General features: G+C 49.6%; 12 protein-coding genes across 12 annotated transcripts; 4 read left to right on the top strand and 8 right to left on the bottom strand.

The window, feature by feature from the left end:
* Positions 1 to 46: 46 nt before the first annotated feature.
* N7458_008756 (MFS transporter) lies at positions 47 to 1,718 on the bottom strand (the record flags this gene model as incomplete). The annotated part of the gene is made up of 4 exons (XM_056912138.1): positions 47 to 698; positions 753 to 1,023; positions 1,098 to 1,451; positions 1,502 to 1,718. The coding sequence occupies 4 exons, from the start codon at positions 1,716 to 1,718 to the stop codon at positions 47 to 49; spliced, it is 1,494 nt and encodes a 497-aa protein (XP_056760987.1).
* A 605-nt stretch (positions 1,719 to 2,323) lies between these two features.
* On the bottom strand, positions 2,324 to 4,111 carry N7458_008755 (putative MFS transporter; the record flags this gene model as incomplete). The annotated part of the gene is made up of 6 exons (XM_056912137.1): positions 2,324 to 2,483; positions 2,537 to 3,004; positions 3,061 to 3,475; positions 3,523 to 3,808; positions 3,863 to 3,888; positions 3,946 to 4,111. 6 exons carry the CDS (start codon positions 4,109 to 4,111, stop codon positions 2,324 to 2,326), a joined length of 1,521 nt encoding a protein of 506 aa, XP_056760986.1.
* Positions 4,112 to 5,195: 1,084 nt separating this feature from the next.
* N7458_008754 (NAD(P)-dependent alcohol dehydrogenase) lies at positions 5,196 to 6,197 on the top strand (the record flags this gene model as incomplete). The annotated part of the gene is made up of 1 exon (XM_056912136.1): positions 5,196 to 6,197. One exon carries the CDS (start codon positions 5,196 to 5,198, stop codon positions 6,195 to 6,197), a length of 1,002 nt encoding a protein of 333 aa, XP_056760985.1.
* A 411-nt stretch (positions 6,198 to 6,608) lies between these two features.
* Positions 6,609 to 8,356, bottom strand: N7458_008753 (FAD-dependent oxidoreductase; the record flags this gene model as incomplete). Its single annotated transcript, XM_056912135.1, has 6 exons — positions 6,609 to 6,870; positions 6,931 to 7,242; positions 7,294 to 7,417; positions 7,474 to 7,932; positions 7,990 to 8,147; positions 8,205 to 8,356. The coding sequence occupies 6 exons, from the start codon at positions 8,354 to 8,356 to the stop codon at positions 6,609 to 6,611; spliced, it is 1,467 nt and encodes a 488-aa protein (XP_056760984.1).
* Positions 8,357 to 9,012: 656 nt separating this feature from the next.
* On the bottom strand, positions 9,013 to 10,185 carry N7458_008752 (sugar phosphate isomerase/epimerase family protein; the record flags this gene model as incomplete). Its single annotated transcript, XM_056912134.1, has 1 exon — positions 9,013 to 10,185. One exon carries the CDS (start codon positions 10,183 to 10,185, stop codon positions 9,013 to 9,015), a length of 1,173 nt encoding a protein of 390 aa, XP_056760983.1.
* A 1,767-nt stretch (positions 10,186 to 11,952) lies between these two features.
* N7458_008751 (uncharacterized protein) lies at positions 11,953 to 13,386 on the top strand (the record flags this gene model as incomplete). Its single annotated transcript, XM_056912133.1, has 1 exon — positions 11,953 to 13,386. One exon carries the CDS (start codon positions 11,953 to 11,955, stop codon positions 13,384 to 13,386), a length of 1,434 nt encoding a protein of 477 aa, XP_056760982.1.
* A 346-nt stretch (positions 13,387 to 13,732) lies between these two features.
* On the bottom strand, positions 13,733 to 14,551 carry N7458_008750 (peroxiredoxin family protein; the record flags this gene model as incomplete). The annotated part of the gene is made up of 5 exons (XM_056912132.1): positions 13,733 to 13,768; positions 13,837 to 13,983; positions 14,046 to 14,209; positions 14,298 to 14,410; positions 14,502 to 14,551. 5 exons carry the CDS (start codon positions 14,549 to 14,551, stop codon positions 13,733 to 13,735), a joined length of 510 nt encoding a protein of 169 aa, XP_056760981.1.
* Positions 14,552 to 15,017: 466 nt separating this feature from the next.
* N7458_008749 (uncharacterized protein) lies at positions 15,018 to 15,965 on the bottom strand (the record flags this gene model as incomplete). Its single annotated transcript, XM_056912131.1, has 3 exons — positions 15,018 to 15,146; positions 15,211 to 15,350; positions 15,569 to 15,965. The coding sequence occupies 3 exons, from the start codon at positions 15,963 to 15,965 to the stop codon at positions 15,018 to 15,020; spliced, it is 666 nt and encodes a 221-aa protein (XP_056760980.1).
* Positions 15,966 to 15,995: 30 nt separating this feature from the next.
* N7458_008748 (uncharacterized protein) lies at positions 15,996 to 16,490 on the bottom strand (the record flags this gene model as incomplete). Its single annotated transcript, XM_056912130.1, has 1 exon — positions 15,996 to 16,490. One exon carries the CDS (start codon positions 16,488 to 16,490, stop codon positions 15,996 to 15,998), a length of 495 nt encoding a protein of 164 aa, XP_056760979.1.
* A 1,380-nt stretch (positions 16,491 to 17,870) lies between these two features.
* On the bottom strand, positions 17,871 to 18,545 carry N7458_008747 (uncharacterized protein; the record flags this gene model as incomplete). The annotated part of the gene is made up of 1 exon (XM_056912129.1): positions 17,871 to 18,545. One exon carries the CDS (start codon positions 18,543 to 18,545, stop codon positions 17,871 to 17,873), a length of 675 nt encoding a protein of 224 aa, XP_056760978.1.
* A 3,562-nt stretch (positions 18,546 to 22,107) lies between these two features.
* Positions 22,108 to 22,434, top strand: N7458_008746 (uncharacterized protein; the record flags this gene model as incomplete). Its single annotated transcript, XM_056912128.1, has 1 exon — positions 22,108 to 22,434. One exon carries the CDS (start codon positions 22,108 to 22,110, stop codon positions 22,432 to 22,434), a length of 327 nt encoding a protein of 108 aa, XP_056760977.1.
* A 1,277-nt stretch (positions 22,435 to 23,711) lies between these two features.
* Positions 23,712 to 25,436, top strand: N7458_008745 (sugar porter family MFS transporter; the record flags this gene model as incomplete). Its single annotated transcript, XM_056912127.1, has 3 exons — positions 23,712 to 23,806; positions 23,916 to 25,029; positions 25,080 to 25,436. 3 exons carry the CDS (start codon positions 23,712 to 23,714, stop codon positions 25,434 to 25,436), a joined length of 1,566 nt encoding a protein of 521 aa, XP_056760976.1.
* Between the last annotated feature and the right edge of the window lie 2,274 nt (positions 25,437 to 27,710).

Here is a 27,710-nt window from a genome sequence, read left to right as displayed (position 1 = left end):
TTCCGACTACCCAAACTAGGTTCTTGTCTCACTGCCTTGTCTCTAGTCATTTGCTAGATACTCCCCTCCCTATGTCTCTCATGATCATAGGGCTTCTCAGTCGAATTTTGTGGCCAAACTTGTAAAAGAAAAATGGGATCGGGATCAATACGACCTCAATGATGGCCAACATAGTCCCAGCCCAGTTAGGCCCAAGAGTATGGTACATCTTAGACCCAGCAAGAGGGAGAACGCCACCAAGGCCATATCGCACGATTGAATTGCCTGCCATGGCCGAGGCTGCATAAACTGTGTAGCTTCCAGCTATGTAGTTGGTCGCGTAGATAAAGACCAACCCGTTGCCTAATCCAAATGGAAGCCCTGCAAGGATCGGGAGTATCCAATGAATCGACGATTTAGCCGTCCATGCAAACCAGAACTCTCCGATCGGAATCAGAACACTTCCCAAACACACTGCCCACGCTGCAGCCTCGGGGGCGGGCCGCCCTGTGCTTGGATCTGATGGGTGCAAATTGATTACCCTTCTGATCAGAGGCTCGGAAATCACTGCGATAGCAGTTCCGATCCCAATGCCACAGTAGCCTAGTCCTGCAAGACTCGGGGACCAACCCCGATGCTCTTGGAAGACTATGGGATAGGCGACGAAACATAGGAAAAGGACTGCATAAACAACCCCAATATACAAGTTCCAAAAGACACTGTCCAATCACTTAGTATATGAGCATATGCAGAGTGGAGGTCATGTTGATTACCAAATCGGCTCAAAGAAAATCATCCTAACGGGTCGAATCAAGTTCGTTTTGAGAATTTGAAGCCCCGTCTGCTCATGGTCAAATCGACACCACCAACGAAGATCGCCCGTTTCTTTCTGTAGTTTCCTGGTCCGTTGGCGAAGTAGGGCGGGTGCGTATGTTTCTTTGACCATGAACATCAGAATGAGTGAGACACCAGTAGAGATCAAGACAATCCAATTGATCCAGCGCCAGCCAAGATACTGAAAGATAAATCCGCCAATTATAGGCCCTGTGTAATGCATTGAGAGATCGATCATAAGAAAGTATTCAAAGTATTCGACGAATCCAGGCTTCGGAGCATACCTAGTACAGGGCCATTCATCGTTCCAAGGCTCCAACAGCTCAATGCCAGAGCACGATATTGATCATTAGTCACATCAGCGACGCTTCCTGGCCCGCTGGAGATTGAGACTCCCCCAAAGAAACCACTGAGAAATCTGCTAATCAAGATGGTTTCAACATTCTTTGCGAGAGCCACAGGCAAAACAAATATGCCAAAGAAAAAGACGGAGAGAATGTAGATAGGCCTTCGGCCATAGAGCTCAGATAGTGATGAAAGAACGGCCGAGCCGATTCCAAGACCAAAAAGATTCGTCGTCAGACCCAGAAGCATAACGGTTTCCGAAGATTTGAAGGTACTCTGCATTCCGTCAAGGCCTGAGGTATACATTGTCGTATACATGATCCTGAAAGTTAACATTAATGACTGTTCTTGGTATGATATTGCCGCTCGTGATAGAAGCAAACATACACTATTGTGGTCGAAAAGGATGTGGCGGCAACAACGAAGCATCTATACCATACTGGCCAGGTTCTCGGGTTTTCTTTATCGACAGCCCTCCACGTTACCTCAAAGCTGGGCTCACGACTGATGGCTAAGCCACCCGAGAGAACACATACTTCACCCTTCTGTTCTTCTGACATTTTAAAACTGAGTGAAATGATTAATTTAAAAAACCTAGGGTCCGTGGCACATATAAGAACAAAGTTCTTGTGGGGTAAGGGGATTCGGAATCTTGAAGATTCCGGATGGGCGGCCTTGTTGACCGCAATGATTGCCCGCCCTCGGGAAAGGGCTTGGGCAAAATATTACGGAAGATGGTTGATTCGGGAATTGCATCTGCATGGCCTAGGATATCTTTGACATACAGGTTGTTTGTCACATGATCCTGCCTATTTAGATTCTCCAACCTCTTGTTAGATCTTAGCTTCTTCAACAATCCAAGAATCCTACGATCATCTCTTGCCTTGCCACCGAGTTCTATCACGAGACAGCTTATGATGCTAGACACATAGATGACTCCTATGGACATTGTCCCGCTGACAGTTTATGCCTCTCCGAAACAAGACCGTCAGAAAGTATGAACTAATATTATCTCTTGGTGTATGAAGACACGTTCAAGATCATTATGTTCTGAACTAAATACATACACATCCCGCGTTTGGAGAATTTTGAATGAGATCCGAGGTCCCAGGTGGGATGGCCTTCAGGGAGCAGACTAGACCGTTGCTTAAACGAATTGATTCATTTATAGAGCATACCGGAAGAACGGATTTTGCTTGTCAGTGAGGTCGTCGAAGGCGATCTTGTCGCGTTGCACTTCATCAAGCTCAATGGCATCCCGAGCTTTGTTCTCTCTCCACAATACAACATACAAGGCGAAAGCTGCAACGATCGTGATAGAATAGCTACAGTCTTGTTAACAAAAGGCTAGCGTCAAAGTATTAAGAAGGGAACTGACCAAATCACCATGCCGGTCCATAATTCTGGATAATGCTGAGCCTTGGTATTGCTCTTGACAAGTTGTGGTCCGATGATATTTCCCACCGTATAAGCAACGAAGACGGTGGCGGCCATGACTGTTTTCTTTGTAGCCCCCGCAACGTTGCTAGCGCCAACCGTGATGATCAGACTGACAACCGGTCCGAAAAACCCGGTAAGCGCATAACCGACGACCGGGACGGCAGGGTGATAACCCCAGTGTGATTTCCAAATCATCACACATCCGGCAATGACAGGGAGACAGCATGCGATGAGCATGGGGATTCGCGTATTGGGAACAACGGTGGGGATATATCCACACAGCGGGATGAAGATAATACACACACCACCCACAGGGAATTGGAATAAGATCGAGTCCAGAGTGTTGTATCCGAAGGTAGAGACAATCAAGGGCCCAAAGCCAGAGATAGCGCCGTTGATTGTGTAGCTAGTGATATTAGCATCCAATATGGAATAATGTAGTTTGTTTGGGGAAAAGCTCACGCTGCAGCCATCATAATAGCCACCAGGTAGATTTTAATATCAGTAAATGATTCTTTGATTTGATCAAACTTGATCTTCTGGCATCTAACACCGGTCTGTCCTTTTCGCAATCGCTCCACGGCCACCATCCGCTCTTCTGGAGTAAGGAACCAGGCCGATACGGGTGAGTTGGGAATGGTGCAGCACCAGAGGCCAAAGATGAATGTCAAGGCTCCTGCAAGAATATAAATGTACTGCCACCTGGCCAAGGATCCAGAGGTGATTTGGCCAAAGCCGTAGTTCAGCGCACCGCCGATGATGGTGAACCAGCCAGTGCCTGAAAACCACCACGCTTGCCGAAGAGCCTGCTCCTCCTGCGTGTAGTAACCACTGACGATGGTCATGAAACTAGTTGGGATAACGCTTTCGATGAAACCTATTTAATGTTAGATAAGTGTAGCACAATATAGAAGATAGACATACCAAGAAAGAACCGCTGTACGAACAATCCTCGCCAGGATGTGACACCAGCAGTGGCTGCACAAACAATTGCCCAGAGGAGAACAACAGGGCCGAGGACGTGACGAATATTGAATCTTTGCAACACAAAAGTCATTGGATAAAGACCGGTCAACATTCCAAAATAGAAAATAGATGTGGCCCAACTGAGACGGGATGTATCAACAGAAGGCGGGGATGTCGAATAGTCAGTGATGCTCAATTGCAGGTCAGTGGTCATGCCAAACAGTGCGGCACTGCCTAGAATTGCCTGGAGGAAGGTCAACTTGTGTCCTAGACAAGATTTCTTCCAACTTTAACTGACCTTGTCATAGTAGACTAAGCCATAACCTGAATCACAAACTGATTAGATCACGATATATTCAACGAGTGAAGTTTTTAACTTACCAATCAGCATCGCAGGCATGAAGTACCGGTCGATCTTCCTCAACACTCTCTTCCCAACCACGGGGTCGATCTCCTGAGCCACATCGCTCACGACGGCTAACGCTGCATCCTTATCGGAGAGATGCGCGGGGTGGTTGGCGGGGCCAACACCGGGTACTTGAAGCATTCCCTCGCTCCCGAGAATGCCGGGTGGTTCTCTAAATATTTGTTTCACGTGAAGATCTAAGTCAAGTCTTGAAAAAATGTCGACCTTTCGTAAACAACCAAAAAAAAAAAAAAATTTAACTTTTCGAGCCCTTCCTGATTGGGATGGCCGATATCGCGAGCTTCACCGCCTAGATAAATCGGGCAGAATCGGACCACTGTGTGCCGCGGCGCGGGCGGTGGAGGCAGAAGGCTATTCTCGGTAGACATCGGCTTCTTTTTAAGAAGGATTTATTGGACCAGCTAATTAAACAATAATAATAACATATTTATGATGTTCAAAACATTGATTGAATGGAGTGGTGTAACTTCAATGCGATACTAAGCCCATTGGCTTACTCTTCATGAGATCAATCGTATGAGGCTGGGCGCAAAAGAAAACAAGGTTCCTATCGGTGGTTGCAGGTTTTTGTCTTGACCGAGGAGAACTTCTCCTTCACGCTCAGTCGAAAACCAATTGGTTATTCAGCGTGCTCTCTTTCTATAATGCCACCTCAGTCCAAAGCCACTTGCGTGAGGCCAACCAAATCGAGCCAGCTACTCTCCGGGAATTGGAAGCTGCTAGCGCTCACGGCGTGACCTCACAAACGAGAACACACCCGCGTTATGGAAATCATAGTTTGAGCCCAGAGCTACAAGCATAAATTAACACCAGTATATTTTCAAATTTCGATTCCTCTTTCCTTGGCAGGGCTCCTCGTACCTCTTGGACAATCGCACGTACATATATATGTTCAACAAGTCGAAATCCACGGCCCAACAGTGATGATATCAGCGACCCCGAACGGATCCGTAGTCCACCGGATCCATTTGCATCACATAGTTTTTCGCTCCCAGATCGAAATCGAAACTCTAATTTCAGGAAGCTGCCCTTTGGTCAGAACTACTACCATTATGTAACAATCATGTTCCATTTCAAATGGAAGGTGACGTAACGTCCAACGACTCGGTCTTTAAAATGCGAGCATGCCACAAGTCCCTTGCCGGCTAGGGTACTAATTGCCACAGGCTCCTTTTGATAAATCCATTCATCGAGTCTTTCTACCATGCCGGTTGAATTCACCGTATTCAAGAGCTCGAAAGACGGAAGCATCGTGCAAGGGAAAACTGAGCGCCCTGACCTGAAGGGCGATGATGTACTCATTCGGATTACGCACTCCGGCGTCTGTGGCACCGATATTCACTACTGGGGTACCGATATGGTGCTAGGTCACGAAGGGACCGGTGTTGTCGAAGCAACTGGCCCCGATGCTCATATTTTGAAGAAAGGCGACCGAGTCGGTTGGGGATATCAGCATGACTGCTGTGGTCACTGTCGCCAGTCCCTCACTGGCTGGGAGACCATGTGTGCGGAACGCAAGATGTATGGCTTTGCAGACCTTGATCAAGGGTCGTTCGGCACTCACGCTGTCTGGCGTGAAGCATTCTTGTTCAAAGTTCCCGAGAACATGAGCAACGAGGACGCTGCTCCCCTAATGTGTGGTGGATCGACGGTTTTCAACGCGCTCAACGTTGCCCAAGTCCGTCCTACAGCTCGAGTTGGCATCCTTGGATTGGGAGGTCTGGGCCATCTGGCTATTCAGTTTGCTGCAAAAATGGGCTGCCAGGTGGTGGTCTTCTCGGGTACCGATAGCAAGAAAGAAGAGGCATTTAAGTTAGGCGCAAAGGAGTTCTATGCGACCAAGGGCGCGAAGGATCTGAAGTTGCATCAACCCCTCGACAATCTGATTGAGACTACCAGCAGTCAACCAGACTGGGAGCTTTATCTGAAGGTCATGGCCCCAAACGGCGTGATCTCGCCCCTCTCCGTCGATGAAAACGACTTGAAGATTCCGTACATGCCTCTGCTGCTGAATGGTCTCCGCATTCAAGGAGGAATCGTTTGTGCAAGACAGGTACATCGTGAAATGCTCGAATTTGCCGCCATTCACAATATTAAACCTGTCAAAATGACTTTCCCATTGACACTCGAGGGAGTCAAGGAAAGCCTCAAGACCTTGCAGGAAGGCAAGATGCGGTACCGTGGTGTCCTTATCGCGGAAAACTAAGATAGTTCCACAAATTACTTAAGTTGAACAAGAAGGAATAGCTAGGAATTATTGATGAACAACCCGTGAGAACCTCCTGTACTGAAACAGAATATATCTTGGAGTCCTGCCATTCTTGGGCCGTAGTCAAATGGAACCGCTCAAATGTATATCAAGGTAAGGTGCTGTTAAGCTCTATTCTGCAAAGGATATTGAGAGAAATAGATCGCATTTAGAAAAGTTTGTTGAATTGGTGCTGTCAAAGCGAGGACCCCACGGGCTTATGGGCTTATGGGCCACGGCGGATAATTTCATCATCCTCGGCCATTCAATTTTTATTACCTATTCTTTGCCTTGTCTTCCAGGGCGAGATACAACCCCTGTCTGTCTAATGAATTTAAAGTTTGATTACAAGACAAAAAACCCGAATGCCTATAGGCGGCTTTGAAGGGGAGCTGCGTCTCTTGCATCGGCAGCTGGCAGACGAGGCTCTTTCAATCCCAGTTCTCGTGTAACTGATCGGGCAGCCCACAAACCAGTCACAAAGGCAAGTGCGAGGCCTCCGGCATATCCCAGGTTGCTGAAGCCCCCTGCGTCAACTCCTGCCACGAGCAAACCCGGAATAATGCTCTTGTCGGCCGTCAAAGCGCGACCGTGAGTATCAATGGAAATCCCTCCGTAGGTGAAGGTTATACTGAAGCAATAATTTAGACTCGTGGGAAGCTCAAGACGGTTCTGTATGCTAGAGACTTACGATGGTTGGACCTCCATAGCATAGAATGGACCTTCTCCATCTACCAACGGCTTCGGAGGAGTCCCAACACGACCAACCGGGGCTTCGAGACCCAGGTTACTCTGGCCATGGCGCACAACTTGATGATATCGTTCAATTGTCTTTGCGGCTTGAATGTGATCAACGCCCCAACCACGAAGGGTCTCAAGGAGCTCGCTCAGCGTGGATGCTTTTCCAACGTTGCAGCCGTATTCGCGAGCTTTCTGTAATCGATCAACATCACCTGCATTAGGGAAAAGTGCTCCCATGCAGTGCTGAAGGCGGGTTTTCTCACTATCAACCAATTTAGTCACGGAATGCCTCTCCCGTATCTGCGGTACTCACTTGAACAATAAAAACCCACGCCGCTTTTCTTGCTTGGCCAAGTACTGGTTCACAATCTCATCACCAATGGTCTCATCTGCAAAACGGCGACCGGATTCGTTCAGAAGCATACAGTATTTGCTCTCTAATGGGTGGTCAGCGCCGGACTTTTCCATCTTTAAAAGGCATGGAATTGCTTACGGTATTGAGCCAAAGGTAAATAGTCCTGTGGACTTACATCCTCGGCTCGTACAGGGGCTGCCAACAAATGCCCATAGAAGGTGTTCAGACCTCTGCTTGTACCAGCTCCAGCTGCGATAGCCAAGTCGAGACCGTCGCCCACAGAGCCGCGATTAGATCGCACGAAGATATTGTCACCACCCTGGCCAAGATACTTGGCTGTCATGCTGGGAGACCCTTGGAAACCTCCAGTAGCCAAAACGACTAGCTTGGCCTTCACCTCGTAATACGTGGCGGGTTCCCCGGGCTTTTGTTCGCATATGATGGCGCCATTAACACGAGAGCCAGACACCACAGGATCTGCTTGAATGAGCTTGACCACAGATGTATTGGTCAGGATCCTAGATCCATTATCGCTGGCCGCAATACGCTGCTGGTGAGACTTGTGGAGCACAGGGATCTGGATCGGAAATCCGATTCCTAAATCGGTTTTAGTACGGCCGAGTCCGAAAAAATATCAACCAACACACAGCTTACCAATAGTCATAATGCCGTCAAATCGTTTCGCAGTGGGTATACCATTTTCACGCATCCATTGTACCGCTGGGAGATACTCGTCTAACCATGTGCGTTGCAATGCAGGATCGCCATCTGGCACCCAAGACCGCAGCTTTTCGTAGGTGTGTGGTGCCCAGCTGCATTATGAAATTGTCAACAAGTCGCAGGCAGTAAAAAGAGGGCAGTATACGCACAACATGCCCGCAGAGAGGCTCGAAGATCCGCCAATGGTTCCTTGTTTCTCTACCACCAACGTCTTGGCCCCAGCCTCCGCGGTGAATGCAGCACACGCAAGGCCGGACATGCCTCCGCCACAAACCAGAACGTCGACTTCAAGGGCATCCATTGTATAAGCTCCAGTAAACTATATCAAAGAATGATATTTATCTTGGTTAATCATGCCCTTGAGAGATTTGCAAGTACTTATAAAAAGTCACGTTGCTCCCAGTTTGGTTGATGTATGGCCTCGGCGTCGGCGGACAAATTAAGTGACCGGATGGACCTATCCCCACATATTGATCAGTCGAGAGACAATCTATTTGGGGGATCTCACCTTCTCCACACCAGGCCGTCTCTAGAAGTAAATGGATAAACCAAAAGCCGTCAAGAGGAAGGCCCCTGAGGCGCATATCTCCTGGAAAATCGATTTGCTCATACGGCGGGGTATCAGCCCAGTGAACCATTCTATGCTATCCTGCTTCATGTCATGGTGGGATAGTACCTAATGCTTACTATATCTAATGATTATCGCACGAAAATTGACGGCTAAAATATTGGTAACACCGAAACAAAATTTCCTAGTCGGTCGACTACTCAAGGCTTCGGGAGATCCACTAGTTGACATTTGGTATCTGATTAAAAGGGAAGTGATGACCCATTTTATGGATCTTGGTCGTAACTTCGAAGCTGGTTCGAAAGAATCATTTGCATTCAGTTTTCGTGGTATAGAGGCATTCTTTGTCTACATACATACTTCGAACGTATTGCTATGGATCAGTGAGCCTATAGCCTTTGACTTGATGCACGCAACCGCCGAGAGACGTCGGTTATCGCTTGCTGTGCATCGGCTTGGCTCTCCCAAAAAGGAGGCAATGCTCTCGCAGCCTCCGTCAGCCTTTGAAGACTGACAATCCCCCGAGAGGCATGGACCCTTGCAACGTCGCCTCCGGGCTGGTTCAGAGACGTGTTGAAGACCTCGAGGGACATCGGTCCTGTATACCCCGTCGCCAACACGGCAGCAGCGACGAGTTCCACGGGCATATATCCCCCGAGTGATTGCTCCAACGGATACAGGCGATGTTTTCTCGACCAAGGAAGAAGTGCTGGGGTGGATGGGTCAGTCGGTGGATGGAATGTCTCTGGATTCATCAGTTCCGCATCACCGCACTGGAAAAAGAAAATCCGATCACCCGGAATGGTGCGAGCCAGAGAAGAAAGTGACCCAGTGAGAATGTCGAGAGACTCATCTAGAGTTGGATAGATGCGCCCATGCCCAGCTGGGTTGTAAGGATCTGCAAACTCTGCCGCTAGAACATTGAATGCATCGACGACCAGCCCAACGTTTGGACGGTTGGCAAACCTCACAACTTCCCACGAGGCTGACCATGTGTTTCTCGTGGCCCAGGAGAGACCCTCATAGCCAATCTTCAGCATCCGTCCTCCATCCTTGCTTGCATACGCCGCAGCCATGTCGCCAAGCTGGGCAAGGTCTCGAGAAACCGTTTTCAGATCAGAGGTTACTCCATCGTCGGTGCGAATGTTGGCGCACATGAAGACAAGATCCGTGTCGAAGGCTCGCATGAACGGGAACCGTTTGGCGACCAAGTCAAGAGTCGCTCGGCGTTCAACAGGGTCCTTCACACCCTCGATTTGGCGAAGAGGCTGCGTACAAGCAATGCGCATTCCCAGCGACTTCACGAGGTCACCTAGTTGGCGGGCGACTCGAAGATTTTCAGGAGTTGGTTCCCATAGCTGATCACCAGGGAGCCCACGTTCCTCCAGGTAAGCAGCCCAGCACTCGTCAAAAAGGTCAATCCATTGGTAACCGGCCTTGGCAGCTGATTCGAGTCGAGGAGTAAGCCGATGCTCCCTCCAGTTTCCAAGAGACACAGTCGCGATACCAAACTCATTCATGGTCGAAGGGGGCCAGGTCGACATAGACGCCATAGACGCCATAGTGTATGATTCGAAGACCCAGGGAAGATTGCGCTCATCGCTTGATGATTGTCAACACGGCGATTATATGAGCAGGTGAATGGATGATCGAATATCCGCATAGACCCGCACCACCAGACTCCACCCCCGCAGGCCGGCATTTTTAAAAAGGGACCGGAATGCCTGCACTCTCAGGGATAAGTGCATAGCTTATAGAACCATATCGCATCTCACTCATTATTGAGGTCAAGCTCAAGATATTGAAAGACCGAAACGAGCACGGAGAAACCGAAGACGGTTGTTCTTCAATGCAGTCCATTCACAGGCCCACTATCGCCCCCATTACGATGACCGCTGCCGCGACTACCTGCACCTTTTCTTCGTCCGGCTCGAGTGCATCGATCCCCATATCAACACCTTATCCGTATATACGCAGAAAGCGCCACATTGTGCCACCAAATGGATATGCGCGTGCTTGAGACTTCATTCACTGTTTTCCGCCAGTCGTGGCACAGTGACTGGACCTTTTTTACTTGCTAGTTCCACGTATCATGTTGTGTGCATTAGAGGCCTTTGATTCCTGCTGTGTATTACTACGGACTCTTGAGACATCACCAGACATTCACCAAGAACGGGTGTCGAATAATAGTTGCTACTAACACCACTACATATGGGTGCAATTGCCCACTCTGTATAGCAAGGCGTTTTACCAAGCAAAAGACCACATTATCGCGGTCTTGAGTGCACTTTCGTTACACATATTCTCCGGACAGTATTTGGTGTAGCAATGATCTCCAAATTGTCTGGGTCTTATGTCTCTCACTTCCGAGTGCCGAGGAATATCATTGAACAATTGAACAATACTGCGTGTCGCGCCCACTTGTGCCCAAACGCAGCCAATGAGGATGGGGGTTTCATTTGGAGCCGATTCTCGGCAGACTTGACTAATTCAGCCGCCAAGGCATCCTGACGGGAGCTTGCAGCGTTAGAGGTCGATCATGACGAAGGTGGAAGGACATCCGGAGGATGAATGGCGCAAAGTGTATGTGATCAAGTTTAGAATTGTAAAAGATGAACGACTGACAGTGATATTGAAACCCTCAGTGATTGATATAAGATTTTAGGTTCCCCATCAACATGGCAGCCCTTATACAAGAGTTCCAATTGTGCCAACAATTATCGTGTACATCGAACTGTTCCGTTGGCATACGGACCCAAGGGTGGAAAGGATCAGATTGTACATAGTCCTCTGATTATTTCAGCGCGAGCAGCAGGTAGAGAATAATATCAATTGCTATGATTATGTATTTAGTTTCACGATATCCGTCCAGCGGCGAATATGATGACCGCATGGTGGAGCATGAAAGAAATTTCATCCACAATTCCACCGAAGGCTCCGCTGCCGACAATCCCAACGCCCCGTGGTGATCCAAAAGACCGCCCCTCCTATACGCTGATACATCCACCGACGTTACCAAGAGCCAATATCATCCGCTGAGCGAAAATGCAGTGGATCGATTCAGGGCAGAGTGGCTTCTTCTGCCGCACGGTTTTGTGGCTTCGAATACTTTTGTCCCCCCCTTGATAAGCGGCTTATCAGTGGATGCTTCACAGTTTTTGACTTTTTGCCTTTTGCGAAAGATTTCACCATTCTCTCTCCGACATCACCCTTGTATGCCCGAAACAATTTGATTATTATTCTGTCTTTTGACTGTTTATGAAGAACATGAAGCCCCAGTGGGAGACCCCACCCGCTTGACTCCTGAGTGTACTGTGTGTCCTTCCACCATGGTCTGTTCACTCCAACTACCCAACGATGTCCTTCTTCTAGTTGGTGAACATCTGGAGAATCATGGAGACCGCTGGAAACTGATATTCATCTCTCATCACTTTCATGAGCTCTTCCTATCCCTTGTTTACAGGAAGGCAAGGTTGAACAGCTGGCGTGACGTTTACTCGTTTCTTTGTGCGATCACAAATCGACCGTCCCTCGCCCGAGCAGTACATGAGCTTGACCTAAGTAGTTGGCAGAGAAAGCCCATCGCCTCGGAAGACTGGGAAGTGCTTCGGGACTCTGCGATCTTGAAGGATACTGTGCAAATTTCTTCATATTCCGGCGAGGAGACGGCGCAATGGGAAGAGCATCTTGCAAAAGGCCGCGGTGACGCATGGATTGCGTTAACGCTGCCATTATTGAGCCAGCTTCGGCAGCTTCATCTCGTATATTCTACACCTACCCCCTGCCTGGACCGAAGCATGCAACGTGCTATTAATGGCGAGAGGCCATTTCAGCCGCGGCTGGTTTTCCAAAACCTGCGCGAAGTCGTTCTATATCATCAAGAAGACCTTGACCAGCCTGCGGCCCAGGAGAGCGCAGAAAATGGCTCTGATAAACACTCGCCATCTTTCCTGCTGTCGTTCTTTCAGTTATCTTCCTTGCGTTCGATTGTTGCCAACTCGGTTGTGGATCCGACCTCGGCCTCGCAGAATCCAGATTCTGACGCAGAGCAATCCGACCAATTGTGTTCGGGCTTCTCTTCAATTACCGACATAGACCTGCGACACAGCAGCGGAAACCATGGCATGGAAGCCTTGATAACTTCGTGCGCAGACCTGAAGTCGTTCAAATATCAGCATTCGGATTCACACCTGGCTTCCCACGGCTTTCAACCAACTGCTTTCTACCGCTCTCTGACTCGCAGCAAACAGACGCTCCAGACCTTGTGGCTTGATCACTACGGCGACCATTATCCCTTCACCTCTGCTGGACTAAATCAAACTCATGACGAATGGTTTGGGTCCCTAGCTGAGTTTTCCGCCCTCCAAGAGCTTCGCATTCGGCTGACCAATCTTCTCGACATCCGATATCAAACCGAGCCGACAACACCTCTCATCAATTGCCTGCCTCATTCGCTTGAGACACTCTACATCGAAGGATGCGAGGAGCGGCACGTGGGTACACTTGTCTCGCAGCTACAGACCGTCCTCAAAAACCGCAACTCTCGATTCCCCCACCTTCGCTGCTTGGATATTGAGGGGGCATTTCAGAATGCCTCAGCCGAGGAGCTTGGTGACACTAGGGCCTCGGCGTCCGACCCCTCGGATGACACCATCAAATCGAAGATTATGCAAGCCGCGGAGCCATTGCACGAGCATTGTGATTCTGCTGGGATTGAACTGCATGTTCATGATCGCGCCTTCTCTCAAAATCATGCCCGTTGACCCATTTTGTGACTCCTGTCTCTATGTGGGATAGCGACAAGATACCCTTGAAATTCTTTCTGTTTTCTCTGATTGAGGGGGCATTCTGTCTCTTCGGGGGTATGATCTGATTTTTCTGCATATAGATTTTCCCTGTGACGTACATATTCCAACAGGGCCTGGAAGCTTCTTTTCGAATTTACACTTATATTCATCATGGTATACGTCGACTATTGCGATGGTCCGGTATTCTATCTATGGGCTCTTTCGGTGAGCAACAATCATGGACAAGGAGATAAGAAATGCATGGTGGTCTGCTCGTTAGTGTTATTTCTAGCAAGATGCACCTCATTCACAAGGTCCTAGTTCACAGCGACGCCAGGACAGCGTCGGCACCCGACTTCTACAGATTGGGTCCATTCACGTTAGCTCATCTGTAGGCAGAGTAGTGAGCAACACGGGCCCTCTTACCTTGACAGCACCCCTTTCAGTCTCGATTTGCGCATAGCTGACCTTGCCGTGGTCAATGACAATGGCATAGCGACCAGTTCGTCCGGACGCCTCGTCAGCCCAGCCAATGCTCTTGGAGAACTGGGCATCGGGGTCGGAAAGGAACAGCTGTTACCGGAACAATGGTCAACAATTGTACCATATGCTCACAAAGGTCGAGAGATACTTACGATTTCGTCTCCGCGCACCTGGTTGGCTTTGCCCCAGGCGCTCATGACGAAGGGGTCATTGAAAGCCACGACGGCAACGATATCGACACCCTTTGCACGGAGCTGGGGCAGGTTCTTAATGTATCCGGGCACGTGGTTGACAGAACAGGTTGGGGTGAAAGCACCTAGAGGTGGTGAAGCCTCAGTGATTAGTCCTTAGTCCTTGGTCCATTGGCCAACGCGATTTGATGCGAACTAATTTCAGGAGCTCACCAGGGACAGAGAACAGGACGACTTTCTTGCCTTCCCACTCCTTCGAGGCATTGTAGTTGATTGGGATGCCACAGGCGGTGATTTCACCGCTCTCCTCGGACCAGGGGATGTATCTACAAGGTGTGGGTGGTCAACGGAGCCCTGGGGGGTGGATTGCGGGGATGGCTAGAAGGGTCCGAGACTCGGGGGGACCGAGGTACTCACTTGAAGACGACGTCACTGGGGAACGTGTCACCGGGCTTGAGGGTAGTCATTTTGAGGATGCTATTTTTTTTTAAAGTTGATCGACCAAGACGGAGGGTTGTAGGAATGAGGTCGAAAGAGTAAGAAAGAAGATGGAACTGAGCAGGAAGACTGCGGGGCAACCACCCTCGACACCTCGACACCTGAACACCTCGGGAAGCGGGCCATCCACCCCGTCCGGTTGAGTCATCCGAGCATTTCCCACCAACTGGCCAGTCCGGGGACCGGAGTCCGCCGATACTCCGATGTTTCTTCACAAACAATGATTATCATCACCATCCCCATTTTCACTGCAAAGAGAGAGCTTTCGGAGACGTACATCATCCGTTATCAATCCCCAGTCCCCGAAGAAGCCAACATCGATCGGGTTCCCCAATGTGCATTGTCCAGGGTGGTGGCTAGACAGGATGGCTGATTTCTCAACTCCAAGTCAGTTCTGAGACCATTGATGTTGGCGGGTTGGCGATGGACGAGTAATTAGTAGAAGGTCGTGGCAGAGGGGTGGAGGTGGCCTTTGTTATAGTCTTTCTCGGGGAGCCCGGTGCGTTTGGAGGCGAACCGAAGCCGGTACACATGGAAAGGAGAGGCATCGTGAGAGACTAGGAGCTATCAATATCATTAGCAGCCACAGGCCATGTACGAATTCAATTGGGATAAAGGGTGTACATACAGCAATGGCTTTGCTCAAGAATGGCTCACTTTCGTCGTCATCTTCGGAGGCTTCGACATTCAGATTAACACCGGCAGACGGCGCAACCTTGACGCCGAAATGGTGCTTTTCCGGGTGCTCTGGACAAACGGCGCCGGATGCTGTCATGGATCAACATCAATTAGCCGAAAACTTCCTTGTCATTGCCCGTTCATCAAGTAAATAAATGAGTCGATATAGTAACGAACACGATGCCACGTTCAGAGTTGCTCCAGCTCAGGGCTCCAGGTCCAGACAAATTTCAAAGCCGGTATCTACTCGATAGATAGCTACTGCGCTCAAACAAAATTATTGCCCGAATCAAGTCGTAAGGACTTACCTAACGCTTCCAATGCCAATTCAATAGCAGCCTTAGCATTGAGCTCGATTCCACCACTGATGGAAGCGTCTACATTGATCGGATTCTTCATAACCTTGGGCGTCCAGCCACCTGCGAACACATCCGTAGAGGTCAAGTCAATCTTCAATTCTGCCGAGTCTTCGAGTCCGATGGACACGCCCGTCGAGACGCCCGCAGTGCCCACAATCGGACCCAATGCATAACCCCAGCTGAACACAATCTCGGGCCCTAAATCCAGGATTCCTCCAGGAATGGTCAGTCCATCAATGGGAATCTTGCCAAGCTCCATTTCGTCAGATGTCGTGCCGGTAAAATTGGCACTGAGCCCCAAACGAGGGTTGGAGTTGGCGGAGACTCCCTGGGGACTGCGGGTCATGGACACTCCCGTGGGAATGAAGAGCTCGGTTTATAGCTCGAATTGGAAGTCGAACTCGCCCTTGGTCCCGCAGTCATCACAGTCATATGTAAACTTAAAATCGCCCATTGAGAAGGACTTGCTGCTCATAGGTAAAGCGTGGTTTAAATCGAAGGAGAAGGTATGGTCGATATCACGCTTCTCGGATGAAGGATGGCCACCGACAAGCAACTCGTACGTATGTGCGACAGTCTTCCAGTCCGAACCATATCCAATGACAGTGATCGTATTATTTGCATCACTGAAACGCACATTTAAAACGACGAAGGGCAACCGATGTTGGTTCCAACCGCAATGACCGTTCCCAGCAACCAAAATGAACTTTCGTTCATCGGCCTCATTGACCCACTGCCAGAGGCGTTGGCCATATTGATAAGATCTCTCATCTTTGAAATCCATCGTCATGCTCTTGTTGGTGCACTCGGTGGACTGCAGCAGGGGTTCGAACTTTTCCATTGAGATTATGTTCTCTTCGTCTCCAGGCATGTGGACTGTCAGATTCCCCAGCGCGGATCGACCATTTTGAGATCCTGCATGAAGATATGTTAGTACTTCTTCTTTTCCATTTGGATCTAGTATCATGGTTCACCCAGCCCCAGATAAAGGTTTCGCTGCTTAGAAGGTCAAGAAACGGAAAAGTCATCATCTCTAGTCGCATGTCGTCCGGTTTCAATGGATGTGGACCCAATTGGGTGCAGCTCAAATGATAGAACCCTTTGGCAAAGAGAAGGTAACAGAAGACCGAAGGTCAGCCAGCTGAGTGGTTGGGAAATCATATTCCTTGTGGACGACCACCTTTATAGACAGGCCGAGGTCAATAATGTCAAAATGAGTGACTTGGTTAAATGGAAGACTGTGGTGTCGATGTCCATTGGAAGCGAATATCAATAAGTACATAACCTTTCCGAAAGCACAGCACACGCTGCATGTTTCCCAAGGGGTTTGATGGACCTGAACAAGACTTCTTCGTCTGAGCGATGAAGATCTGGGTGGAGCGCATGATGCGCTCTCCCGCGTCGCACGAGCCTCGCAGTGGCTGTCAACGCCCGCTCTCTCCCCACCTCGTGTTCCTCGAGGCAGACGCAGATTCCGTTCTCAGGGTTGACTCGAACGTTTTCGAAGGCGAACTTTGTCAAAGATTCGAGTCTCGGCCCGGTACCTTGAGCATGATAGCAATAGAGTGTCCTTCGTAGTCTCTCTCCGCAGAGCGCATGAAAGTTTGCTGACCTAAAGCAATCAATGACTGGGATGATGGAGATTTTATTCCACTAGAGCCTGTTGAATGTTGAAAGGGCCCCAGGAATGACCACAATTGGCGCCGTCTTCAATCCAATGAACAGATACAGGAGGGATGGTTGGTCGTATCTATTGTCATCTCCTCTCCTATCGAGCGTGTAGATGATCTCGTATAGAAGACCAGGGTGGTCATATCCATCAATTCTGAAGCTTCGTATAGGCCATGACAAAATTCAAGATCGCATTTTGATGCTATGTTTGGGTAAGCTTTTCCCATAACGCTTGGCATTCGAGAGACTAATTTGGGCACCAATCCCGCCCATTTCTCCAAAGCTATATATCAACCATGCCAGTCCAGCTGGAGGTTGCCAGGCTGATTGACCAGTCCCTATCCATCCTCTGTTACATTCTGTCAGTCATACCCATGCTTTCTGGTGTCAGTCTCAAGCGAATCTTCCGGCACGTAACTACTTCAAGTCCTTTGACTCGCACATAAGCCCTTCGGGCCCTCACATCGTCAACTACTGAGAGACTGTGATCAGGGTCCATCTAGCGCCCCAAGATGATCAGAACAGAATGGATGAAACGCAGGGATTAGCCAAACGAGAAAGGCCAAGTGTAGTTCGCGACTCAAGAAGCGGCGGCCGCGGCCGTTGCACCTTGAAAGTCCAAATACCAAAGATGCAACGCCGATGTGACAGTCAAGATCTCCCAAAGCTCGCCAAAGGTGCCTGTGAGCCCAGTTCCCAAAAAGGCAAACCGAAACCCCTTCGTCATACTCCACGAGGCATTGTGCGCGAGGAGGGCCACGATCTCCGTCCCATCGCTGGCAACCCCCATTTCTCGTTCTTTTCTGCTCCCACCGGCGCTGTTGACTGGTCCCGACAGCCATACTAGCTTCCAACCATATGAATGACCAGTAGCCAGCTCCTTGATCTCATTTCCATGGGTTTTCCGCCACTCAAATCGCCCCCGCCCAACACCCTTTCCTGCCCGTTGGGTCTCAAATGTGTAGGTCGGGGAAACATGATTCGTGGATGATGGAACCATTTGCACGTCCATCGCATGCGTGTCGTAGCCGTGTGGGCGTGGAGGAAGTGTGATGTCAACAGGTCTGGTGCGACCCCATTTGTCGGCCTTGAGCGTTGCCATGATGGGATATTCCTTGGTCGGACCGTCATATAGAATCAAGGATGGCTTGTTCCCGAAGACAGAAGCATGGATTGACGCTGCGAACAGTTTCTGTTCCGCGGTCGGGCCCAGATGAAATGTGGAGGTTATCTTCCATTGAAAGTAGCCGTTCATTGTGGGCGGAAACTTGGCCGTTTTGCCTCCTGGAGAGTCTTCGAGTTGCTGGAGGATTGATGGTAAGTAGGTGCTTCATACTGAGGAACTTGCTCTTCATGGTTCTGGTTGTACTGAGTATGTTCGCTATAGGGAGGTGGTGAGGGATCCATGGCCTCTTTGAGGATTTTACGTCGCGGGTGTGCCTTGGAGGGGGGGGATGGATAAGAGCTGGCCTGAATGATGGTCAGTGAGGAGGGTAGGAGCAGCTTTTATGTTGCTGAAAAGAGATCCATTTCAGCTTCTAAGGCAGAATCAACACAACCACATCTTTGCCGGCTGCCCTGTATGATCGTGGTTCTGGAAACCATCGTGCGCGAAAGGAAGGCCTCAAGATGAAGCTGGGGGCGAAGCCTAAGAATCCGCTTTGGGCTTGGCGTTGCTGGGCAGTGGTCTGATCTTCCAGATTTAGGCAGTTGTTCCGCTCTGCACTGAGCTAGCTTCATTGGCCTTGACCTACGGTGTCTCTTCAATTTCTGCGCCTATCTTTCTTTCTATTATTATTCCCCATAGACTTGGGCTTACCTGTTCGTCTTCTATACAGCATCTCGTTAGGTAGCGACAAATGGCCCCTGCCATTAGGGACCTGTGAGGTACTGCTTGCCCACTCCGATATCTTCACAGGAGAGTTTACTGAGAAAACCAGAGCAGATAAATCCAGTGGAGTACCGGAAATACAATACCGTCAACATGCCTACGTTAGAATTCGCTGCAAAGGAAGTTTCCTTCAACAGATCCGCCTGTCACAGCAGTGTATATACTGACGTAGAACAGATTCATACTTCAAATTCAAGATCCATAGCCCGGGAAACATCGCCATCACCACCTCATTTTTATTGATCTGTTGACACAGTAGGTGTTTACGCCAGGAGGTAGGTTATATTAGCAGACATTACATTCTAACTGGGCAGTGTATCCTTTTCAGGCACAAGGTTCAGAAAATGCGGTGTCTTCTTGAGCGAGGCATACCTACCCTTATTCGTACAAGGGCTCCTACCGTACCCTGGCGATAGAAATGTCTAGGCCACCTTGGAAGAGCTTTACACAGAGGATTTATTGTGAAAGTAGGTGTATATTTCTATATATACCTACCTCCTAAGCTTAGCTATCGCGCTTAAAATGGTATCCGCCGTAGAAATCATTGTCAGTTGCATCGAATGATGTATTGGAATTAGGTCTTCGAGCAACCTTGAAGGACGCGATTCACCCAAAGTTACCATGTTTAGATCACAGTTTAAGGAAGTGGGTTTCATTGGAGCATAATTTGAAATATTCCAGCATATGTACAGAGATAGGTCTCATCTGCGGAGATGCTGGTTTGTTGTCAGAGCCTGCAATCATTTGCGACTGCTAAGTCTTAGTAAAGGATGATCGCAATGCCTGGTTATGTGCTCGAGAATGCCAATAGAATGTGGCCAAGAGTTCAACTACCGGGTTTTGTTGTTTCCTGGAATATGCCTGTCAGAGAAATCTGTGTTTAGACGAAGGCTCATGGCATGGCCGTTTTGCAGACGCGAAGAGTGGCCAAGTCAACCGGACAGCTGGCAAGTAAGGACGAACTGTGGGTCAAGATTGGAGTGGCTCGTGCATGTGGAACGTGCCATATATCTGGATTTAGGGGACATTATCTACTAATAATATCTATAAATCGGAAATTCAGATCGTATCATATCCAAGAGCGTTGGAAAGATGATGTATAATCACTATCGCAAGTGAGTTGAGCCCGAGTGCAGGCGCTCATCGTACGGAAGAAAGACGGCTATCGCATAGATGTTTCATGCTTCAATGTGACTAAACCCGAGTAGAGCAAAAGAAGCGCGAATTCTGTGATACCCCACCCCTTCGGATTCCTGCAGGTCCCATTACAAGGCCTGAAAAAAATCCAGGCGCTGGAAGTTGCTCTCGATAGTATTGGATCGACGAGTTGAAAGGTTTTCCTTATCTAGACTTGGCTACGTTGCAGGGATCGCAGCAGCATTGGGAAGTAGCGTTGCGCCGCCCACCTCTTCTGGGATTGGCAGTGTATTCTGAAAGTCTTTGACCCGACCGGGAGATTTGGCTTACACACGGCGGCAGGTTCTTTCTCTCTCTAGAGATCTCGGACACTGACAATGAGCTATACGCGAGTCAGTGATCATAGACGACAGCAGTACGGAAAATTCAAGATGCCCATCAGACAGAGTACCGTCGCTCATGCCATCTCAGCTTGATCCGCGTTTCGAGTTTGGTTGTGTTGGAAACGAGGTTATTTGAGGTTACACCGGCCGATTGGGAACACGCACTCTCAACAAGAGAGCCAATCGTGAAAACAGTCGGATGTCTACCATTGAGCCATTAACAAACTGAAACTCCCAAGCCCACAAGGATCCAGGGGGAATTTGACAACCGAAGCTTAACAGAAGGGCAGAACTGAAGCTTTCTCGTGGCGTCGGGAGATCTCTGATCAGCCACACCCGCGAGAGCCACCCGCCGGGAGGGCGCCCCACGGCGTCAGTTTTGCGAGGGCGCGTTCCATCATTGGGTATGGCGTTCCAGAGTGGACCCCGAATAATGGGGTTGAGGCTGTAGGGAGACTCTGAGACGAGCCAAGACATTCCTCAGAATTGATTTAGGTCTCTCGTCATTCACGGAGGAAATGATATGGATACGCTGCAGTCGGAGAGGGAACCTTCGTTGTTCGGGCTGCCCGACCGAGTCGTACGGAAGGTGAAATCCCAGGCAGGGGCAGACAGGGACATCGACATACCGAACGGTCGCGGACCAGTGACGGGCTGACCGGGTTCACGGCCGCTGGTTGAGGGGGTCGTTGTAGATCGTATACCGATCGAGAGACGGTCCTTGCACCAGAACGGGCGAAAGAGCCGGGCGGGTAGGGGCTGTAGTACTACCGTAGTAGTAGCGATGCTCCATCGCTGGCGAGTTCGTTTGCTCTTGATGGTTGGTTTGGTTTCATAGGTTGGAAGGGAGACAAAGAAGGTCACTGGAAGGCCGTGAACCAGGGAACCCAGATTCGGTTGGCTGGATACCTCTTGCGTGAGTTGACTGGCCCCGCTCCCCTTTGGAGGAGATCCGTAGAGTACAGTATGGACCCGAGTTGCCTATCCGAGGATTGCTCACGCTGGGGATGCGGGACTGGGGAAATGGGCGTTTCGATGACTAGGAAAAGCGGGGACGCAGTGGAATGCCTGAATCCAACGCCAATCATGGCCACGGATCGGATGCCGGGTACAGTACGTGGGTTTTTTTGAGTTTGACTGTGGAGGGACTCGAGGGAGAGGGGGATGCGGAAGGAGGGGAGTAGTATGTACTCCGCACAGGAGGACTATTACTACGACTGAAGGAAGGAGGAGGAGGAGGAGGAGGAGGAGGAGGAGGAGGAGGAGGAGGAGTTCTGACCACCCCCCGAGGAAGAAGAACGAATAGAAAGTGTACACTACTGTCTGGCCACATACTCCTTCTGTACATGTGCGGTGGTGGCAGTGGTCATGGACTCGTGACTGTCGCCGAAGGTTGGCCTTTCATGATGACTCGGTCGGCCATTGAGAGTCGTGACAAGCAAGCAATGGCCGAGTTCACGCCACCATCAGCCCATCTCAAGCCTATCTTCGACGCCATCCGACGCCATCGAAGTCATCGGTCCTGCCATGATTCCGCGAGACTCACGGATCTCAACGGTGGGTTCACTACTAAACTCTCTGTAGTTTTTGTCCTAAAGACCGAGACCCCAATCAGGCAATTCGGCAGTGATTGGCCGACGCGAGGAAACCATGTGGCTTGCCAGACGACCCTCGAAGTTGCATGCGCTAGGACGGCCTTGCGATGCTCCAGAGTGGACGAGGGAAACGGTTAGCCCCCCGCCCGAGACGGGCTGACGAGGCGCTGACACGGCTTGCTGATTGGAGGTGGAGGAGTTGACCAAGAAGCTGGAGCTTGTTAGCGTGAGTCGATAACAACAATAATATTCCAGAGAGCCTGTACCCTGTAGATCATCTGCCGTTTGGGGATGTGATAGCTCATGAATGATGATGAGTATTGTGACTTGTTGTGATGGTTATATCAATATGCCCTCCAGATTCAGCACTCCGGAGAGTAATCTTGTATACGGTCGGGAGGAATTCTAAGAATTATACGCGTTCTTCCATAACTCGTATAGTTGAAGATTCCAGGAATGCTTGATCGGATCATCATAGGCTCTTCCTGGATTGGTGATGATTCAAGATTCTACTCTACTGTAGAAAAGAAAAACAAAAAAGAAAAAGAAAAAAAAATATCTCTCCCAATTCCACTAATTCCCCGCTAGGAGCCCTGCTCTGCTCACTCCTCCTTTAGACTCTGGACCAGTCATGATTGTAGAGGTTGATTCCTGATGACAGGACCCTCGACGCGTGGTGGTCTGGTGCTTCCCCGCATCTCCGCAAACGGCAACGATACTCCCGTCGAGGATCGACTCTCCCGTATTATGTATGTCCTGTACATTGTATCCTTCTCCACGTATTCCCGACGTATTCTCCCACGTTGGATCCAAGATTGGACTGTGGATCCAGTCAGACAAATATGCTCGTATTCTTTTCTTCCTAGACATAAACAGCATCAGCATTATTATCGGAGCATCACCTATGTAAGTATTCAAGAACGCCGTCGGTATTGTGAATATATACATTTGGTACCTGAGTAGCCGTCGTTGTATGGAAATCTCGCGTCTGATTCGACGAAGCACATGAAAGAAACCCATTTTGATGACAGCTTCTGGACGATTAGTTACACACTATAGTAATTTCTACAGCAAGTTGGATGGTTTAGATCCCTGGTTCGGCCCTCAGACGGTAAAGTAGGCCAACCAAATTAAGTCCCATCGAATGCTTGCCGGCAGCTGATCTGATTCGGACGGGACTTTGGGACGAGAAGTTGCTAACTGCAAGGTTGCCAGGTATATAAGAATCCTTGCCTCTCGTCCTCCTCCCTCCTTTTGCTTGCTTTTTCCTTTGCCCCTTCCTCCTTCTTCCACCTTCCCCCTCCCTCCCCCTCCCTTTCTGGGCTTCCTTTCTGGGCTTCCTTTCTGGGCTTCCTTTCTTCGATTCCAACTACTACACCCTTCCTGTGCCTTCCTACCCTCACATCCAGTCCATCATGGGCTACGTGATCGGGAATATCTATGTCATCACCACGGTGGCCGTCATTGGCGGTGCACTGTTTGGTTTCGATATTGCCTCCATGTCTGCCATGTGAGTCTCTCTCTTATTCCAAACCCACTCCTCGAGCTGTGCATCCCTTCGGAGCTCCGAATATATCTCAATAAGTAGCTGACCAATTTCCGCTTCCGCTTTTACACAGTCTCGGCACTCAACAGTACAAATGCTTCTTCAACCAGACTGGCCTTGGCGATGATGGCTCATGCGGTGGTCCCACCTCGTCCACCCAAGGTGGGATCTCAGCCGCCATGCCCGGTGGCTCATTTGTCGGCGCTCTCATCTCGGGTATTGTGACTGATTGGCTTGGTCGTCGCTGGGCCATCCAGACTGGCTCCGTCATTTGGTGCATTGGTAGTGCCATTGTCTGCTCCTCCTTTAGCATCGGTCAACTCGTCGCCGGTCGTTTCATCAACGGTCTGTCCGTGGGTATTCTCAGTGCCCAGGTCCCCGTCTACGTGGCAGAGCTGGCACAGCCCAGTCGACGTGGTCAGGTCGTCGGCGCTCAACAGTGGGCCATTACCTGGGGTATCTTGATCATGTTCTACATTTCCTATGGTAGCAGCTTCCTCGCTGGAAATGCTGCGTGGCGTCTCCCCTGGGGCTTGCAGATGATCCCTGCCGTCTTCCTCTTCGGCATGGTTTTCCTGCTCCCCGAAAGTCCCCGTTGGCTGGCAAAGCACGACCGCTGGGAGGAGGCCCATGAGGTGCTGGCCTTGGTCCACTCCAAGGGCGACAAGAGTGCCCCCTTCGTGCAGACGGAGTTGCAGGAAATTCGCGACATGGTCGAATTTGAGCGCGCAAATGCGGATGCCTCCTATCTCGATCTCTTCAAGGGCAACATGATCTACCGAACCCACATCGGCATGTTCACTCAGATCTGGTCTCAGCTGACCGGTATGAACGTGATGATGCTCTACATCACTTATGTCTTCGGTATGGCCGGTTTGTCAGGTAACGCCAACCTGGTTGCCTCGTCTATTCAGTATGTCATCAACGTGGTGATGACCATCTTCGCCCTGCTCTTCATTGACCGCTGGGGTCGACGTACCCCCCTTCTGGTTGGCTCCACCCTGATGATGACCTTTATGTTTGCCAATGGTGGTATCATGGCCAGCTTCGGAAAGCCCGCGCCCCCCGGCGGTCTCAACAACACTCCTGAGCAATCGTGGGATTTGAGTGAGGCCCCCTCCGCTGCCAAGGGTGTCATTGCCTGTACCTATCTCTTCGTTGCCAGCTTTGCACCCACCTGGGGCCCTGTCAGCTGGATCTACCCCCTGAGCTGTACCCCTTGCGTCTGCGTGGTAAGGCTGTCGCTGTCTCGACCGCGTCCAACTGGGTCTTTAACTTTGCCCTGTCCTACTTCGTGCCCCCAGCGTTTGAGAATATCAAGTGGAAGACCTACTTGGTCTTTGGTGTGTTCTGCTTCGCCATGACTATCCACGTCTTCTTTGCTTTCCCTGAGACAGCTGGTAAGACCCTGGAAGATGTGGAGACCATGTTCAACACCCCAGGCATGAAGCCATGGAAGACCACCGTTCAGTACCAGCATGTTCGCCAGCTCGAGTCGGGTGCCCTCCAATCCGAGAAGATGGCCGATCTGCAGGCGGAAGCTGGCACTCGAGCTACCGACAAGGAGACCGCCGCCGCGACCCATGCGGAGTAGTGCGGCACACTTGCTCATGGATCTGGTGGCTGATTGGCCCTTCTCGCAAGCCCGGGAATGTGGCCAAGAGGTGTCAAACTGTTTGTGATACCTTTGATCATATTTTGGGCTCGCTTGGCTATGAGACTTTCTGCTGCTGGTGTAGTGGCTTGACCACCTTTTTGGTAATGGTATGGAGAGGTGTGTTGAAGCATCACCAACCGTACAATTTTAATTTTAGTCAATTTTGGATACCAATGAAACTTTCGTTTACTTGGCTTATCCCCTCGTCCGTCCGGGAAGGACAATTAGCGTATTTTACTAGGCTATACTAGCGTATATGAATAACGCGTACTAATTGGCTAATCGCGGTCACAATTCAGTATGGTAATTAATCAGGCCTAATCGACTAGCTAATTCTATGAAATTCGTCCCAACACTGCCCTTTTACACATAGGCTTACACTGCCGCATTCTAAACAACCAGATCTTGACCGATTGGCCTGTTGGCCTCTTTTGCCCTTTTCTCTCTTATACTGACACCACACACAAGCTTTTCGCCTATCGAATTGAATTCGCTGGTGGTTTATACCAGGTACTGGCCTTGGTACTGGCGAAGGTGCAAAGGCAAAGAGCTGCTGGTAGAGCTTTCGCCGAAAATCTAGCTGACTAGATAGCTCACTATCCCCCTGTTGCTTCTTAAAGATATATTGAATGCGGTAAGCATTAATAATTGCAGCATCAATAAAGAAGAAAAGCAGAGGGAACCAGACACGCTCGCACTTTCGATGAATTTCATAAGAAGCCCTATACTGATTTGCAATATCCACACCACCCATATAGTGATTGTAGTCATTGATAGCAGTAGGAATCTCGAGCTCCTTAGTTATCTCATCACCAAAAGGTATACGCGAGATAGCTGCATTCGTAGAGGTTGGTAATGGCCGCTTCCGCTTAGTAGGAGTGTATATCTGTGGCGAGTGGATAGTAGATAGTAGAAGGACTATATTATTGTCCTGCCAAGCAAGACATAGAACCCCTTCAGCCTCTGCTGCATAGAGTGTACCCCATGGGATCGTCTTAATGTGATCCTTTAGCTCAACGAGCTGAGAAGGTATCCCATTTTGAGGGCGGGTAGTACCACATGCACCACATTGAATATCTCGAAGCTCTTTGAAAAGGGCTACCGAGGTAAAGTAGTTATCTAAGTAGACAATATAGGGTGCTAGGGTATGCGAATTGGCCGGCGAATTGGCCGGCGAATTGGCCATGAGGTTGGTATGCGAATTGCTCATAGGGGTAGCAGGAAGATTAGCCATCGAATTGGCCATGAGATTGGTATGCGAATTGCTCATAGGGGTAGCAGGAAGATTAGCCATTGAATTGGCTATAAGATTGGTATGCGAATTGCTTATAGGGGTAGCAGGAAGATTAGCCATCGAATTGGCTATAAGATTGGTATGCGAATTGCTCATAGGGGTAGCAGGAAGATTAGCCATCGAACTAGCTAGGCCAGGAAGCTTCTTGACCATCTTAAGCACCATTCTTGCCGTAGGGCTAAGGCCTTCATATTTAAACATCTCCGCGATCCCCCATAGGCGGCTACTCCATGTAAATGTCCAAATATAGCCATGTTCTGCGAGGGCAAAGATCTTATAACCTTGTTGAATTGGCTTATTAGGCATCTTGACAGTATGCTTCGTACGGCCAAAGCAGCGAACCATAGTCTCATCGATAGAGATATTAGAACCTGGTTGGTAGTGCTTTTCAGCAGCCTCTTTGAAGAAGAAAGCCAGAGGGTCTAGCTTATACCACCACTGCTTCTTATCCTTCTCCGATCGTATCTCATCTTCGTCAGGGTGAGATATATGAAGATAGCGCTTAATCTGTTCAAAGCGCTTAAGGGTCATATAAAGCGGAGGAGTATGTAGTGGTCCTTCTCGTCTATCTTGCGCCCAGTAGAGATCAATGCGTGGCTCAGGGTGAACACCCATATAAATAAGAATACCAAAGAAGACCTTGATCTCTGCAGTTGTAGTATCCTTCCACGCGCGAGTAGTAGTAGTAGTGGCAGTGGTAGCTAGCTTCGCTAGATTTCGCTGCGCGTATGCATTGGTAGATTGGCTGATACGATCGAAAATCTCTTCGCTAATAAAGAGTGTAAAGATCGCGTATGGGCTATCTAGGTCAATGCTAGTAGGTAGGTGCAGCCGTGGAGGTTCGGAGGAAGGGATCAAGGGCTTTAGCTGCCGAGAGAGTTCTTCCTTAGTAGGTAATTCGGCAGTAATCTCGTCAA

This window comes from Penicillium daleae (genome assembly GCF_028827525.1).
Source record: "Penicillium daleae strain IBT 16125 chromosome Unknown utg000008l_segment0_segment0, whole genome shotgun sequence".
Classification (NCBI taxonomy): domain Eukaryota; kingdom Fungi; phylum Ascomycota; class Eurotiomycetes; order Eurotiales; family Aspergillaceae; genus Penicillium; species Penicillium daleae.
Note: the sequence above shows the minus strand (reverse complement) of the source record. Positions and strands in the feature narration are given on the sequence as shown.